The sequence below is a fragment of the Coprinopsis cinerea genome (assembly GCF_000182895.1).
Source record: "Coprinopsis cinerea okayama7#130 chromosome 3 map unlocalized cont3.3, whole genome shotgun sequence".
NCBI lineage: Eukaryota > Fungi > Basidiomycota > Agaricomycetes > Agaricales > Psathyrellaceae > Coprinopsis > Coprinopsis cinerea.
The window spans coordinates 626008-642357 of NW_003307542.1; the positions used below are offsets into that span (position 1 = coordinate 626008).

At 51.2% G+C, this 16350-nt stretch overlaps 8 protein-coding genes across 8 annotated transcripts; 5 read left to right on the top strand and 3 right to left on the bottom strand.

The window, feature by feature from the left end:
- Window positions 1–353: 353 nt before the first annotated feature.
- On the top strand, window positions 354–1436 carry CC1G_14106 (hypothetical protein). Its single transcript, XM_002911527.1, has 3 exons — window positions 354–428; window positions 490–531; window positions 583–1436. Exons 1-3 carry the CDS (start codon window positions 362–364, stop codon window positions 1164–1166), a joined length of 693 nt encoding a protein of 230 aa, XP_002911573.1. The 5' UTR covers window positions 354–361; the 3' UTR covers window positions 1167–1436.
- A 913-nt stretch (window positions 1437–2349) lies between these two features.
- On the top strand, window positions 2350–3177 carry CC1G_14107 (hypothetical protein; the record flags this gene model as incomplete). The annotated part of the gene is made up of 4 exons (XM_002911528.1): window positions 2350–2368; window positions 2418–2459; window positions 2519–2959; window positions 3044–3177. 4 exons carry the CDS (start codon window positions 2350–2352, stop codon window positions 3175–3177), a joined length of 636 nt encoding a protein of 211 aa, XP_002911574.1.
- A 631-nt stretch (window positions 3178–3808) lies between these two features.
- Window positions 3809–5217, top strand: CC1G_14108 (hypothetical protein; the record flags this gene model as incomplete). The annotated part of the gene is made up of 2 exons (XM_002911529.1): window positions 3809–4616; window positions 4679–5217. 2 exons carry the CDS (start codon window positions 3809–3811, stop codon window positions 5215–5217), a joined length of 1347 nt encoding a protein of 448 aa, XP_002911575.1.
- Window positions 5218–5777: 560 nt separating this feature from the next.
- Window positions 5778–7245, top strand: CC1G_14109 (hypothetical protein; the record flags this gene model as incomplete). Its single annotated transcript, XM_002911530.1, has 2 exons — window positions 5778–5795; window positions 5857–7245. The coding sequence occupies 2 exons, from the start codon at window positions 5778–5780 to the stop codon at window positions 7243–7245; spliced, it is 1407 nt and encodes a 468-aa protein (XP_002911576.1).
- Window positions 7246–7776: 531 nt separating this feature from the next.
- Window positions 7777–9201, bottom strand: CC1G_04620 (hypothetical protein; the record flags this gene model as incomplete). Its single annotated transcript, XM_001829879.1, has 1 exon — window positions 7777–9201. One exon carries the CDS (start codon window positions 9199–9201, stop codon window positions 7777–7779), a length of 1425 nt encoding a protein of 474 aa, XP_001829931.1.
- A 777-nt stretch (window positions 9202–9978) lies between these two features.
- On the bottom strand, window positions 9979–10788 carry CC1G_04621 (hypothetical protein; the record flags this gene model as incomplete). Its single annotated transcript, XM_001829880.2, has 1 exon — window positions 9979–10788. The coding sequence occupies one exon, from the start codon at window positions 10786–10788 to the stop codon at window positions 9979–9981; it is 810 nt and encodes a 269-aa protein (XP_001829932.2).
- Window positions 10789–11639: 851 nt separating this feature from the next.
- CC1G_04622 (hypothetical protein) lies at window positions 11640–13560 on the bottom strand (the record flags this gene model as incomplete). The annotated part of the gene is made up of 3 exons (XM_001829881.2): window positions 11640–11870; window positions 11932–12081; window positions 12130–13560. The coding sequence occupies 3 exons, from the start codon at window positions 13558–13560 to the stop codon at window positions 11640–11642; spliced, it is 1812 nt and encodes a 603-aa protein (XP_001829933.2).
- A 622-nt stretch (window positions 13561–14182) lies between these two features.
- On the top strand, window positions 14183–15903 carry CC1G_04623 (hypothetical protein; the record flags this gene model as incomplete). The annotated part of the gene is made up of 2 exons (XM_001829882.2): window positions 14183–14437; window positions 14491–15903. 2 exons carry the CDS (start codon window positions 14183–14185, stop codon window positions 15901–15903), a joined length of 1668 nt encoding a protein of 555 aa, XP_001829934.2.
- Between the last annotated feature and the right edge of the window lie 447 nt (window positions 15904–16350).

Genomic DNA, 16350 nt, shown 5'->3' on the forward strand with positions numbered 1-16350 from the left:
AAGATGGCTGCACCTGGAGGCCATCGTAAATGCCAGCCTTACATTCCCGCTCGAGGTGCTGGCTGTCCGTAGCCCAGGCTGGATTGAACCAGGCACTTAGGCTTGAAGGGCGGATGCCTCGTGTGCGTGCCTGACGGCGATTGAATAAGTCATGTTCGCTACTTTTAGCCTCGTATGTAACGTCACTTCAACGGAAACTCGAAAGCTTTCCCCGATAAGGCCATCTCTCTAAAATGTCTACATACCGTGTGATTCACAGCCTTTCCCTTTGATTGTCGTTCAAAACTCTGGTCATCTTGTTTGCATCACCTTCTCCGACACCCACGTACCCATCCCTCATAGTTCTCTGACATCGTCAGCTATGAGTTCCTGCAGCGACGACTGTATTTGCTGCTTCTTACCCTGCATCGTGTGCTGGGCCTGTGTTTGTGAGTAGCCCATCCTCGTGGTATTCGATTGTCGAGCTGACCTTTGACGCGACTTGTGCAGATTATGCCTACGCTGGGGTACGATCGGCTTGCAAGTTCTGCTGTATGTCCCTTACGCTCTAGCCGGCTCCATGTTGCTCACAAAAATCTCCAGATAAGAAGTGCCGTCCAGGGGATGAAGGCGAGGAGGAGAACAGCCAACGGGGAAAGCGCGCACCTACCAGCCAATATTCTCAGAACTCTCTGAAGCCCTCGACAAGGCAACTGACTAGCGACATGGAATGCAGAAGTTCACGGCCAGTCTCCCTTCAAGTACCTGCACCCACCCATCACAATCCGAGCATCCGATCACAACCGCTCCCAACTGAACAAATGACGCTCAACATCCCTTCAAGAAGTAGCCCAAGTCCCAGTAGCAGCCGTCGGGCAAGCCCACAAAGCTACTCATATTCGGACCGCTACCGTCCACACCACCGGTCATCCCTGGCTTCGAATTCATTTACCGCCGACCTCGTGTTCAACAAGCAAGGCGAACGCTCGCACGGCTTGGCAGATGGTTCCCAAAGACCATCGTCCATCCCACAACCACCAACTGTGTCGCCACAGCCTACAGAAAGGGACGGGGACGACAGGGAAAGAGATAGGGGGGACCCGGATGGTATAACAGTCGAGCCTCGCGAGCCTCATGAGGTGCAGACAACATCCCAAAAGTACCCGACCCAAGCCTCTCCCTCATGACCTTGGCTTGGCTCGGTCGAGCGCATTCGCCACCCCTCTCGACTTGCTCCGGCTGTGTGTCAGAGGATAGGCGAGTATCTCACTTCACGATTCCGCGCGGATCTAGCTGCTTTTCAACTAGATCACTTGACGAGCCTTTACTTCACCCTACTAGCCCACGACGGACTTTTGTTTCTTCTGACTTATCTACCACTAGACTACTTGCGACAGGAACACTTCTTTTATTTGGGTTCTCATGGGATTCCTACTCGATTCACAGCTGCGTTCCTTGCTTTCGTGTTCATTTCTTCTAATCTCTCTAGATCAGGCATTACACGTGTATTCATAGCCATTGCATCCATGACAGCTTTTCGTTTGAACTTTCTTTTTCATACGGCAGTGTACGGCACGAGGAGATTTCTGCTCCCCTAGAACGATGGGGTCGGATTTGAGGGGCATTTCCAGCGACACAGGAGCGCGAAGATCGGCGTCGAGGTACCACCACAGACTCAGGTTGGCCAGATGATCCGTTTTAGCTGCGTGACACTAAATTTAAGCGCCCGGGCAGATTTATTTCCGAACCGAGCCTTGCGGATCTGTTTATTTCGTCAACATCGGCCACAAGACTCTGTAATCTGTAACACCATAAGGCTTCGAGCAGGTATATATACCCATGGGCGTCGCGATCTCACTTCATCTAGAGCCTAAAGAACCCGCCATGATGAACAGGCGTTCCACCAAACGGTTCTGAACCCGAATCACTACCACTGTTCTCTCTTTCCCGGGACGATCAAGGGAACTCGATGGAGTAGAAATACTCATCAAGAGTGGACCTTATTGGCCTTCCGAAGCCAAGTACCTGCACCGGACTCGGTGCGCTTCCATCAAATACGATGGTTATCACCACCTGTGCTGCGAGTCTTCTACTGTCAACTCTGTTATATTTCCGTTTCGCGGGCAGGTAAAATCCATTGCTCTACTTGCTGATAGCTATCTTACTCCCCCCTTGCCTCCTCACACTCTTTCTGTGTCGCCACCGACGGTTCGACACTTTCCCGCTGTCCGTTCGCCGACCGCAGTATCTCCTGTCCATTGCATTCCTTCAATCAACCTCTACTCCATCTTCAAGGCTGTAAACCGGTTGTGCCTTGCTACGATGAGCACTTGTGATTCCGACTGCATCTGCTGTTGCTGCCCCTGTATTATGGTGTGGGCAGGCTTTTGTAAGTCCTCATCAGATGCAGCTCCCACTCCCGAACTCACAGCTTCCAGATTTTGCTTACCGCGGCGTGGTGGATGGCTCAAAATACTGCTGTGCGTCGCGTCATTTATTCCTTGCATGTAAACAAAGACCTTATTTTTCACCTGTGTAGACAACGGGACTCGAAAAGCTTTCCGCAGGAACTCCGAAGATCTGGCCGGCAGCGAAGATGAGAAGACGAGCCAATTTAGCCGCTCAGGTGCAACATCCCAGTGGGGCGCTTCGCCTTACCTACATCCACATCCTTCTGCGGGCGCACATCGGGTTTCCCTGGCACATACGAACGAAGACGATCTCGAATCGACCGACCACAGTCACAGTGCGCGAGACCATGTCGGTGTGATCCAGCAACCACCTAAAGCTATTCCTTCGATGAAGATCGTCCACGCGGAGTACGGCACGCGCTACGATCGTCCACAGGACCACGTACAAAGCCATGGAATACATCACGAAGACCGCCCATCGGTAGTTAAATTCGACAGAAGGGTTTCGACGATTGATATTCACGGAGAGCGCGAAGAGTTCGAAGATGATGTTTCAAGTGTGGAGTCTGGTATGTGGTAACAAGGCTTCGCTCAGGCTATTGGAGCATCAGTCCCTGACTATTGTTATCTCTGACAGACCGTAGTCCCATAAGAACTCATCCATCGGAGAGAGGAGATCCTGACAGAGGTTCTCCCGCATCGGTTCATCCCTCCCATTCCCAATCATCAAGTTCCAGACCGACCATTTGAGGTTGCGGTTACCCTGATGATTGCTTCTATTTTTTAGACCCTGGTTGTGCGGTGCCTGTGGTATTTGCGACATTGAAGCCATCGTCAGCGAGCGCGTAGGCGCTTTCCTCGACGCACGCGCCCCTGCCATCGAGCTTACGGATGAGGAAGAAGATCGTCCAAGGTCATTTGCGACTTACAGACACCCATGTGGGCTGGGTATACCGCTTTTTACCTCGGACTGATGATGCTTTTGACATCACCTCACATGTCGTCAGCCCCAGGTGCTGTGCATAAGTCGAGGCCATCCGGTCGCTTGTAGCTGAACAATACCCTACCCTCTATTATGTAGTACCTAGAAAATGCTATTTATTTCTATTCAGCGCGCCTTTCGAAATTCGTACAAGTCGACATCGAACCTTGGAGAGCCAGGCATCTGAAACAAGCGACCAATCAAAACGCTTCTTTATTTGGTCACCTCGGTGCCTTTTTCAATCACGCTTCTCTTCTTGTCGTGATGGACGAGGACCTACCCGCCATCTATAGAAATCGTTATCGATGATAATGCGACCATCAGCGCCCGTGGTGATAACCTCAGAAAGCCTCACACGGTACCATGGGACTCGCAATATATCCCAAGCTTTCCATGGCACAGCGGTTGTCACTGCTTTGACACGGCGACACGAGCTATGGCGCTCTGCACAGTTGGCCCACTACTGCGGCCCAAGCCTAGGGTCGTCCTTTTCTTCTGCTTTCTGGCTCTCGTCTGCGCCTATGGTCTCGTGTACAGTGGGATAGGGTCTGGTTCTTCGTTTCTCCATGTGGCGCGGATTCAAAAGGAGTGGGCGCTTAGGAAGGGTACGGAGGAAAATGTGAAGGAGGAGGTGAAGGAGGTTAGGAGGGGGCCTCGAGTTCTGCTGGTGACGGCCCTATACCCTCTGGAGAAGTCTAAGCATACAGATGAAGAGTATGCAGAGTGGCTGGAGCTGTTCCTGTCCAGAATCGAGACTGACACATACTTTTACGCACCCGAGAAGATGCGCAAGCAGATCACCAGCGCAGCCGCGAAGCTCGACACCGTCTCTCCGTCGTCGAAGAGGCGTTTCACTCTGAACACCACCTACCCGACTATCTTCTCCGTCCCACCGCTCGTCGGACTGCAGAGCACTTACGAGGAGATGCACAGCATCGACCGCGAAAAGGACATCCATGGCGCCGAGCTGTACGCTGTATGGAATGCGAAGGCGTTCTTCCTCGACGAAGCCGTCAAATATACCAAGAAGACGCAGAACAAGGAGTACGACTATGCGTTTTGGATAGACGCTGGTAGCTTCCGAAACGAGCACCGGTATTCGGCTTGGCCAGATCCTCAACAGGTCGAAACCATCTTCAAGAGCAATGAGGATCGAGTGTTTTTATCTATTTCTCGTTTGCCGTCTCAGAGGGGAATGTGGTGGAGGGAAGATATGGGTCCTTTCGATGAGGATGTTAGCCAAGGTGAGTTGATTCTTCAGCGCTCAGCGCTCGACTGCGAAAAACACTCAACCCATTTTTTCAAGGCTCGTTTTTCGGAGGAAAGCCCTCAGCAATCACCTGGTTCCGAAACACATTCTACGCATACCACGACTATTACCTCTCCAAATCCTTTTTCGTCGGCAAAGACCAAACCATCTTCAACTCTCTCTTCCTCCTCTTCCCCCACCGGTTCCTTACAATGTGGAAAGACGACCCAGAAGCACCAGCTCGTCAGGAGCTCGCAAAAGACCTTGCCAACGCCGGCCTCTCGACGAAGATCTTGTCAATATTCCCGCAATTCTTGTCAGACGTTGGTTACCTGGGTCGTTGTAACGACAATTGGTACTACTATCACTTCTTCCTGGCGGATGATGCGACGAGGGAAAAGATGCGGGACTTATGGGATAGTCAGTACGAGGAGAAAGCTGCTGGTTGGAAGGGTGCTCTGGGACTGAAGGGTTCGAGGTGGATGGAGCATACGCGGTGTAGGAATACGAGATCGCTGAGGATGGAGGAGCTTTTTGGGCGAAGGTTCGGAGAGACTTGGGTCCCTCCTCAGGCAACTGTTGTTGAAAGCAGTTGAGAAAAGTACACTTTTACTCCGCGTTCCTTGGATAGTTACTTTGCTATGTAGTTCCAATCAAATGATACCCTTGGACCCAGCTTGGACAGAAGATGAAGTTTTTTGTCGGGGCGCGGTTCAATTCCATTTCGGCAACGCCCGACGGTCAAGATGCAATAGTCCTCGGTTCGTCTTGACTCTCTAGTCTTCACAGTCAATTGAGCTGGAAAACACTTTCTAGAATGAATACGCTGCCCACGGTGAGTCTATATCGTATACGAATCTACTTATTAGGCGAGATATTAATCCAAGTACTGCCGCCTGACAGCTTTGAGATCATGCATCGTTTATTTTATCTTCAAGAAATTCTTGAGGCCATCTTCCAAGAATTGCATGACGAAGAAGAAAACAGTGTCTGTCGATCCGGTGACTCTCCAGGGCCGTTGCGCGCACTGCCTGGACTAGCACGGACCTGCAAAACCTTCCACAATCCAGCGATACGTGTTATATGGCGGGATTTACCCGGGCTCTCTGTTTTGCGTTGTCTGCTACCTTCGTCAGAAACCAACAAACCCTTCACAATGATTGGGAATGCAGTGGTATGTCTTTCTTGTCTTGGGGAAGTGACGACAGGTGGCCTGACGCAGCTGGAATGACCAGAGAATCGACAGATTCGCGAATAGCCTCGACAAGCCGGGTTTTCTTCAGCGCCTTCAGCACTACGCTCCGCTGGTGAAGCGGATTGGTTATCCTGGATACTTCTCACGAGAAGGAACGTTCTTCGATTACAACTCGCTCTATCATCTTCACGCCTCCGCCACACTACCCCGACCCCTGTTCCCAAATGTCGTCGAGGTCGTTCTTCCTTGTCTGTCTGAAAGACAGGTGGAAGCTATCTTCTACCCTTCCGTTGTGCTATCGCCTTCCATCCGGAAAATCACCATCTTCACTGATTGCTTCGAGCACAGGGATGAAGAAAATCCAATCATCGACAACACGCAATGGACAGCCGTATCCAATAGGTTGCAATCACAAGCTCCGAACTTGGACTCCTTTGGTATCTACTGCGATACTGAAAGCACGGGGCGTATACCTTCCATTGACAGTCTTTGCCACCACTTCAGTTCTTCGTTGAAGTGCCTTGACATGAGCTACCTCGTCCTTCAGCCGGAAACGATTTGCACTCTCGGGAAGCTCGACTCGCTTGACGCACTCCAATTTACCGTAAACGACTACCGTTTCGTGTCACCACTCTCCGAAAAGATCCCCTTGACGAAATTGTCGTTTTTGGGTCTTCGTGTCGACTCAGCGGCTGGTCTCGACACACTTTTTCAGTCGATACTTGCTCCGTCAATCGAAAGGGTGGAGCTCACCTTCATGGCGTTGGATTCTATCGTCCACTTGGGAGATACTTTCAAAGCCCTAACGCAGAATTGCGCGTTGCCGAAACTCTATGACGTTGACATTGTGCTGGTGGACGACGTCGACCACTATTTCCCGATCAGCGCAGCCACGTTCACGCCTTTGCTCAGATGTAACAACATCAAGACAATTCAAATAGGCGGATGTGCGATGCCAGTACTTGAAGATGCTGATCTACTCCAGATTTTCTCGTCCTGGCCAGACCTGTCCCACTTCTCGATGTCCCTGGCTTTGCCATGTCAAGGATCACTCTACCGCGGGGGTCTTACACTTGCAGGGGTTCATGCCGCATTACAACTTTGTCCCAAGTTGCACACGCTTGAGCTTCCATTTGACGCTCGCGTTGTCCCCACTGATTCGACATTGCCCTCTTCCCCCCACCCATCCCTGCGCTCCCTGGACGTCTTCACTTCACCCATCACCTTCGGCTTCCAAGTCGGCCAGTTCTTCCGCAAATTCTATCCCCTTTTGAAGTCGCGCCAATTCAGCTTTTACGACATGTACAAAACCCAGTTCTACTGGGAGACTACACCTACCGCTGAACACTTTTCACCTTCGGTGGTGGAGGGTGCCATGATGGTTGACCAATGGATCGATGTTGAACACATGCTGGCTGAGGATCCTTAGTTTCTTCGTTATACGTAGTCCAGCTTGTAATTTGTACATTGAATTTCCCTTGAATGATCCTCGAGATGTCCGTAGGGTAGCGAGCTTTGTTTCATTCTCACAGCACGCCTGGGCAGATTTCCCCGAGCGCTAGCTGAGACTTCAGACGGGTTTTCAGAAGTGGGAGTGGGGCAGCTTGTCCGAGCCTGCAAATTCAACCTTCATCTCAGCTCTTCGCTTTCGCCGAACGAGGGTTACGTCCCCCCTCTATTACTTTCTTCTCCTTATCTCCCTCTCCTCTCTTTCCCCGTCCTATACCAGTGTAATCCTCTAGGTCAGGTTGCTCTTCTTTTTTCCCTCCCGCACTTCCCGTTGTCATGGGCGTCTGTTGAGAGGCCCGATCTGGTAAGAGCCTGAGCAACCCCTCGAATTCAACTTACGCCCTCTCAAAATTATGAAATTCGCTTATAGTAAACAATACTGAGTCAAAATAATGCTGAGTAAACATGAAGAACGATTCCTGCTAATCCGATCCCTCCCAAAGTGCAAATGTCAAACCAATTTCCCTCTCAACACAAGCGATACATCGTTCCACTGGTCAAGCATTGCACCGGCTTCGATATCTGCATCCGTAAGCTCTTCATCGTCACCCGAGAGCCGGAATTCGTACTCCGTCAGATACTCGATGCCTGTTGCGTCCAATTGTGGATAGCACCGGCGAAGGAATTCCCCAACCTTTCGACCCGAGGTTATAGGCGAGTTGTACAGTTGCCATCGTTTGAGAGATGGGTGAGGAGGAGTGTTGGAGTAGAAGGATGGTAGCTGTCGGGTATCGCATGGCAAGTCGAGAGAGTGGAGCTTAGGGCAATGCTGCAGTGCAGCATGGACCCCTTCGAGTGTGAGTTTGCCCCGGTAAATCTCCAAACCGATAGCCAGATCGCGATGAAGGGAGAACTCCTCGAGGGCCGGCCATGATGAGAAGATCCGTAGAAGGTCCATATTGTCCAGCTCAGGAATCGAACACCCTAGTATGTGGAAGGATTTGATTTTCTTGAAGTCCAGAAGCGAGTCGAACGTAGAACCAGAGATTTCAAACAAACCTTGGTCGAATCGGGATTCGTTTGTGCATTCGACTTCACAGAGGTGGGGTATCGCACGATTGTGGGCCAAAGCTTTAAACACCTCTTCCAGCGATACAGTCTGCAAAGTCGAGAGGCTGAACTCGAAATTAACGGTTTCGAGGGACGGTAGGTGAAGGGCGGGTAAAAGGTCGAGGCATACAGGCAAGGACCTAACATCGAGGTCCAAGCTTTTTACCCTGGCAAAATGAAGGCTGTCGATGGTAAAGTTGGAAGGGATGTTGCAAACAGAGAGAGAAAGTTCAGTCAGACAGTCGAGATGGGTGAGGGCGAGGAGAGTTTGAGGACTGAGGGCCAGACAGTCCACGTTCAAGCGAGCCAGAGAGGATGTGAAATGGTTGCACAATTTCTCGATGGAAGGGATACGGAAATACCCCCTCTTGACATCGAAGCTGCCAGAGCGTACCGAGAAACTCGTGAGGTTAGCAGCTAGTGGTTGAAGGCGAGCTGCGATTGCCGCCCACTGCGGACCATCCAAGACTTGAGTGAGATTGTCTCCCTCCGTGGCCTCATTGCCGTCCGTGCCATCTAACAGAAGTGTAACCGCCTTCACCGACTGGCCAAGGACAACCGCCGGGTAAAAGACAGTCTCCATCGGTCGTTCTATAAAACAGGGGAGCTCCACTGCAGTGACGTTTGGGAAGAGAGGTCGGAGACCACCAGTGTTGACATAAAGTTCGTTCAAGGAGTGGTGATCAAAGAACCTTTGTTTCTTGGCGGGGGTGTATAGGCACGGGGCAGGATAATCAATCTGCTTCACCAGGGGCGCGTAATGTGCAAGTCGCTTGAGAAACTTTCTCTGCCTGAGAAATTCTGGATCATCGATTCCCTGAATCATGACACGACTTGGTCAGGATAGTCTATCAACACCGAATAGAGGTGTGCTCACCACTGAACGACCCGAGATTGAGAACGATCCGCGAGGAAAGAGGTAGTGAAGGACATAGAGGCCAGGCAACCTTTTCCATATGATTCGAATGGCCACACCATGGAATATTTTGCACGTCCTTGCAAGGCGGGGTAGTGCGCACGGTTCAGCCGGCGGGTATATGCTGGACCTCGCCTCGCTGGCATACAGCCCCTGGAAAATATACTCCAAGACTCCCTGAGTCCGAAGACACTGGTGCATGACTAAAATACTTGTCAACGGTATGTAGACAGAGTAGCAACTAGCTAGACTTACTGCGATGGCAACGACAGCGCTTTGAGTGTCTAAAATGTGCTTGGGGAGACCCGCCTTGGGTGAGAGTTCGGTAAAACCCTAGGTTTGGCCAATTTTGTTGTCTCGCCCTCGACGAATCTAGCTTTAAACCACCTTGGCTGTGCTGGGGAGCCAGATGGTGGTCGGTGGTCAAGGATCCGCGCTTGGATGTTGGTCCATACAGGTCCATACTAATGGATGCGTCGGCCCTTGCCGAATTAGGGGCATCCGAGATCGACATTTTCGACTGTCAAGGAAGACAGGAAACCACAAAGCCATACAGGAACACAAAGAAATATAATTCCGCTACACCTAGTCATTCTGTGCTAGTATGCGTTTTACATCGTTCCATTGGTCGATCATTACAGCTCCCTGTACTTCCAAACGTCCAAAGCTTTCAGAGGTAGGCCTTTGCTATCTGGTGCTAAAGGACTGGAAAGCGAAGAATGTGCCCGCCTGCAGGCCTGTGTAAAACCTGCGGAAGAACCGGCCGACGTCGAGGCCGCAGGCGATGGGAGAGTTGAATACATCCATAAACGAGAGTGATGGATGAGGCGAAGGTGGCGGTATCGAGGCCGTGTTATCTGAACCTGAGGTAGGGGGAGTGAGAGGTGGAACAACGCGGGCGTCAAAGGGAACTGCGAGGCTTTCCCACTTGGGGCAAAGTTGCAGTGCGGCATGTACCCCCGTCAGAGTAAATGCACCGCTGTAGAGCGATTCCAACTCACACTGACCAACCGAGTACAATGTAAACTGGGTGAGATTTTGCCAAGACGAGAAGATTTGGTTTAGATCCGAATCTTCGAGTTCTGGCTGTGCACATCTCGAAATGTGGACCTTCTTCATGTTTTTGCACCCTGAAAGAGGGATGAACGCGGAGCGGGAAATTGAGAAAACAGGGACAGTATCCAGTTCGTCAATGTAGTCAGCATCAATGACAACTTCAGACAGCTCGAGCAACGCGGAACTGTGTGTCAGGCTTTCAAAGGTCTCCTCCAAGTCGACGATAGAGATGGGATCTGGGGCCCAAAAATGAAGATGCACGCTCTCCACGGAAGGTGTGGAGTCGCCGCAGGAGGGTGTTGAGACCTTCCACGGAAACGACGGAAAGTTGTAATGTCGATAGTTTTGGGAGGTGAATAATTTCAGGAATACGCGCGGTAAAGGAAAAGTCGTCCACCGAAGCTTGGAGGACTTGAAGACTGTCAAGCTGAGCGAGAGCATGGATTGTTTCCGACTGGAGAACGAGAGGTCGCACGTTGAGTGTGGTTAACGAGGTGAAGTGGTGACAAAGTTTGTCGACAGGGGTAATGTACGCAGCGCCTCCGGCTCCGGATGTAGGGTTGCTGAACGAGACTAGGTTCGGAGCATAAAGTTGAACCCTGCTCATCACAGCTGACCACTGCATGGTATCCACGGCGATAATTTGATACGAGTACACAGTCAAGGAATTGGAGTATATGGCCACCTCCCGAACTGAAGGCGACAACACAACAGCTGGGTAAAAGACGGATTCCACCGGCCTTTCAGCCACACACGGAAGGGTGACCTGAACGAGATTGGGAAACAGGGGCCTGGGTATGGCGGTGATGGCTTGAAAATGGTAGAGCGAATTGTAGTCGAAAAACACTCCGGAGTCATACCGCCCAGGGTATCCAATGCGTTTCACGAGCGGCGCGTAATGTTGGAGTCTTCCAAGGAATTCTTGTCTTGTGAGGACCCCAGGTTCGTTGATTCTCTAGCGATGCACATAGCTTTGTTAGATTCACTTCCGCACGCGAAGAACTGACAGAGTTCCTCACAACAGCATTTCCAACCATCGAAAATGGTTCGCGGGAGCCTGACTGAGGCAAGAGACAGCGCAAAACGGCAAGAGTAGGCAGTGATCGCCATAGAACGCGTATTGCTGGGCCGTGGAAGGCTTTACATGTCCGGGCAAGGCCAAAGGCAGTGCGCGGGGGCATTCCAGGGACAGCCAACGCATGGCATGTCAATTTTTCTTGCTCATGAAGCTCATGGAATACGACGACGCTTGCCACCCAGCCAGCCATCATCGGACATTGCCGAAAGCAAAATTAGGGGCTAAACAGATGTGAGTCGTTGATTTCATCCGCCCGCAAGGACATCGAGAAGTAGACCCAATGAAAACAATCCATAACTCGACCACTACAGTCATTCAGGATATCGATGACATTGTTCCACAAATCAACCATAACGGTGGCCATAACGTCTTCGGGCTCAACAGGTGCTGCTCGATTCTGTCTCAGCTTGGATCTGAAGGTGGGGAATGTGTAGATTGCCCCAGTCTGCAAATCAGGGTAAAAGGTACGCAGAAAGCGTCCGACCTCCCTACCAGACGTGACTGACGAATTCCACAAACCCCACGAGGACAGGGAACGGGTGGCGAGGCATTGATAGTGTCCTGTTCTCGGTGTGTCTCAATGCAAGAGGATTGCTGAGCCCATCTGTGACGAACGGCGGAGCATTGAAGTCTGCGAAAGCGGGAGGATGCAATGTCTGCAATGGCCTCGAGGGATAAGATAAAGCGAAATGTTATATACGTACATCGCAACCACGAAGGTCGTTCAGGGTATGTACCACATCAGTCCACTGGTCAACCATAGCTGCAGCCTCCACATCGTCGTCATGAGGGGCTACATCAAGTCGACCCTGTCTCAACTTGGATCGGAAAAAGGGAAATGTGAAAATGTCGTCGGCAAGAAGAGCAGGATAGAATTTATGCAGAAACCGTCCGACCTGTTCGCCAGACGCGATTGCCGAGTTCCACAATGCCCACGAGCGCAGAGAACGGTGAGGCGTCAGTGACGTCGAGTTGGGATCGTTGTCGAGGGAAGGAAGACGGCGCGTGTCGCAGGGGAGGGTGAGGATGTCGAGGTTTGGACAGTGTTTGAGTGCAGTATGAACCCCTGCTAATGTGAGAGGGCCCCAATAAATATCGTCATCATCTTCAAATGGACGAAGACTAAATTCCGATAAGTTGGGCCAGGCGGAGAAGACGTCGGCGAGAGCAGCGTCCTTAATGTCCGGTTGAATGCATTTGTCAATGCACACTGTCTCCATATTACGGCAAGCCAGGAGAGGATAAAATGTGGTGTCCCTGATTGGGAAACAACCTGAGTTCCCTTCAAGAACGAGAGCATTGATGGAGGAGAGTTTGGGTGGTGTGCAGTCGCTGACGAGGGCCGAAAATATGTCCTCCAACTCAATGTACCTCCAAGACAATGAGCCATGGACCTCGAATTCGAATGCTTCGAGTGCAGGGGTACGAATATTTCGGAGAAAGTCGATCAAGCCATCTATGGATAAGGCCACAAGGCTTAGAAATGTCAGCTTCGGGAAGGGGAGGCCATTTGAGAAGTAGGTCGGGTCCAGGTTTTCGTCCACCGCCACTTCCAATGCCTCTATGTGACCAAGCTGGCTGAGAACGCGGAGTGAATCGGGCTCGAGAACTATGTTGCGGATAGTGAGTGACGTCAAGGACGTGGTGCAATGGCGGAGAAGGCTGTCGATCGAAGGAAGGCAGACGCCGCCGCGAGCATTTGAACAAATTGAGAAACAATTAATGTTGTGGGCGAAAGGTTGTAATCTGCCTGATATGGCCTTCCAACGCGGGTTGTCGAGGTCCTCAGCGATGCGTCCACCATCCCAGTTGATTCCGTTGGCCAAAATCATGACCATTCGAACGGATGGTCCGAGGACAAGAGCAGGATAAAAGACGGCTTCGAATGGGTAGCGAGAAAAGCAGGGCAGAGTTACGTCGACTGCATTTGGGAATAACGGTCGCGGCATTGCTGGGTTGGCGTATAGCCAATGCAGCGCGCTATAATCAAAATCTTTGGCAGAGTCATGGAGTATGGTCCCAATGCGTTTAACATGTGGGGTGTAGTGTTGAAGACGTTGTATGAATCGCGGTTGGCTGAGAAGATCTTCTTTCACGATTGACTGTTGTTCCGTCAGAGAAGTCAGGATGCTCATAAAAATTGAACAGAATTCCTCACCGTCGTGCCATTTCCGTTCACCCGAAAGGCCTTCGGTTCAAGACCACAGATGACTAAAAGTGTTGGTATCTTCTGCCATATGACACGAATGGCTGGCGTGTGGAACGCTTTGCATGTCCTTGCGAGACCAGGCAATGCACGAAATTTGGACCATCGCTCGAGTTCTTCCAGTTCCCGGAATATAAGTTCTAGAATTTCTTGAACCTGGAGGCAGCGATGCATATCTACAGGCTGAGTATCAGTATAAAATTACATTAGCAGGCTGTATAGAAGACACACAATTGGATTCAAAAGCTTCAAACTCACCGTTGGAGACTTGTAGTGAGCAGTGGGCAGTGACGAAGGTCAACGTGCGAATTCCAAAAACAAACCCTTGATCGATTGATCGTCAATTTGAATCAATGCATCAGGGCTGGTCGTGAATCTCGGAATTGGCCGCGCTAGTCGAGGTAGTAAGCAGCGAGGTTAGGCTCCCCTTTCTCCTCGATATAAACCACCCCGCCTAACCACAGAATTCTCCAAGGACAAGTTTTGGGTAGGTAAGTTTGTTAAGTAAAAGTTGATCAACCTTGTAGCGACGAGTCTTGCGGTTTAGCAATATGTACAGGCCTCAGAGTCGAGCTCTGCAGACGCAAGAACTTCTCGAACTCATTTTCCAGCAATTGTGGGACGTTGAGGACCGTGAAAGCGAGATCCGACGCAGATCCTACAGGGGTACTCTCCCTGCGCTGGCGAGGACGTGCAGAACGTTCTACGACCCAGCTATTCGCGTTTTGTGGAAGCGGATACCGGGTCTTTCCGTTTTGACGCACCTGTTTCCCCAAGACGATTTCACAATCGAGGACAACAAAAAGGTACACGACTCTATCGCAAATTAGTTATTATTATTTCGTTGACCCCGATATAGATTTTCTTCAAGAGGACTGAATTCCTGCAGGACACCGCCTTCAGACAACGCTTCCGCACCTACGCAGTGCTCGTCAAGCACATAAGCTACCGCCATTTCACCAGGTTCAGCATGCATTTCTCCGCCTTGAATCACCTGGCCACCAAGGTGTCAGTATCAGGACCTTTATTTCATAACGCTGTGTCAGTAGTCCTCCCTTGCTACTCTACTCGCCCGATGGAAGCTATGTTCTATCCCGCAGTCGTCCTGGGCCCTTTTGTGCGCAACGTGCTGATTTATACCGATGGTGCCGTGGAGCCAGGCGAAAATATTGCGGCGTCTCGCATTCTTGGTGGCCCGTTGACAAAGGCGATGCTGGATCGCCTACACCCATATGCAGCAAACTTCACAGACTTCGCCGTCCAATTAATTGATCGCAAAGCCATCAAATGCATCCCGGGCATAGATTCCCTATGCACTCAGCTTTCTGCTTGCTTACGCAGAGTTGAACTCACTCAGTTTGTCCTTTCTCCGGATGTTCTCTTCGCTATCAGCCAACTGGGTGGTTTGGAGGTGTTTTTACTTTCGGTGGACACTCCCGATCGCCCCACTCCCATTCGACCCCCGGCACCTCTCTTGTTCCCTGCTCTGACTCACCTCCATGTCGAGGTCTTGACCATGGACGCTGGTCAGGACTTTCTCCGTCGGCTTCAGGCCCCCTCCCTTACTTCTTTGTATCTCGAATTCTGGCTGCCAGACGACGACGATCATGATGATGACGAAGACCTGGCTCTCCCACTTCGGGACTTAAAACCCATCTTCTCTGTTCTATCTGGCCGACATGCGGCACCCAAACTATCCTCCATTGAAGTAGACGTCGGTGAATTCAACAGAGACGCCTTCGTTATCAAGGGACCCACCCTCCTTCCCATTGTCGAGTTCAAGGACCTCACTTCGATCACAATCCACCGATGCGCATGCGTTGAACTGGACGATGCGAATCTCCTTCAACTGTTCTCTTCATGGCCTAAACTGGTCGAATTTATATTCGAACCACCCGAATTACACACGAGCGTCATCTACCGCAAGAAATTGACGCTCGAAGGGCTCCACAACGCCTTGCAACGCTGTCCAAACCTGGCCCGTCTCTCCCTTGCATGCGATGCGCGTCGAGTTCCCCCGGCCAAGGGCGTGCCGCACCAATGCCTGAAGGTCTGGGACGTAGGCTTCTCTCCCATCCAGTCAGGACGAGCTGTGGGGGAGTGGCTCCGCCAGTTCTACCCTCGTTTGGAGGCCGCATCACTGGAGTATTTTTCCCATTTCGCATCGGGCCTGGAGACGATCAAGGATGAAAAGGGCATCCCGGAGCACGAGCTCGAGAAGGTGCTGATGATCAATCGCTGGAATGATGTGGTATCCGTTCTGAGGGGTTGAACTTGGGGTGCACGCAGCTGGGACGCCTGATCGGTACCCTTGTCAGTATGTACGTCCGCGTTTTAGACGTTCACTAGTCACCCATACATTATGGAGATCCGAGTTACCTTTTTATCGCCGCATGCATGTACCCCTACACTCTTCTTTTCTTGTCAACGCGTTCTTGGTCGCCCTGGGCGCCTTCTCTCGTTCTGGACCTAAGCGCTCGACCCCGCCCTGAGGTCATGGCCGCACAAACAAAGCCAAACTGAATCTCGCCATCAGTCGCCTCGTTTCGGCCAGCGCGCCTCATGTTTTCTCCTTCAAAACCACAGACGCAGGTTGGCTACACGAGGCTCATTGATCCCCGTGGTCTTCCTCGTTGCATGAACAGACCATAGACGCCCGTTTTTATCAGGTACCGGATATCGAATCTATAAGATGATTTTTTCGCTCAATTGTTTGGTT

Excerpts from the sequence above, each read along its gene's own strand:
- CC1G_14106 (XM_002911527.1), top strand. The coding sequence starts at position 362 with ATGAGTTCCTGCAGCGACGACTGTATTTGCTGCTTCTTACCCTGCATC. Across the intron at positions 429-489 it reads CGTGTGCTGGGCCTGTGTTT|ATTATGCCTACGCTGGGGTA; the intron begins GTGAGTAGCCCA and ends CGACTTGTGCAG. Across the intron at positions 532-582 it reads ATCGGCTTGCAAGTTCTGCT|ATAAGAAGTGCCGTCCAGGG; the intron begins GTATGTCCCTTA and ends AAAAATCTCCAG.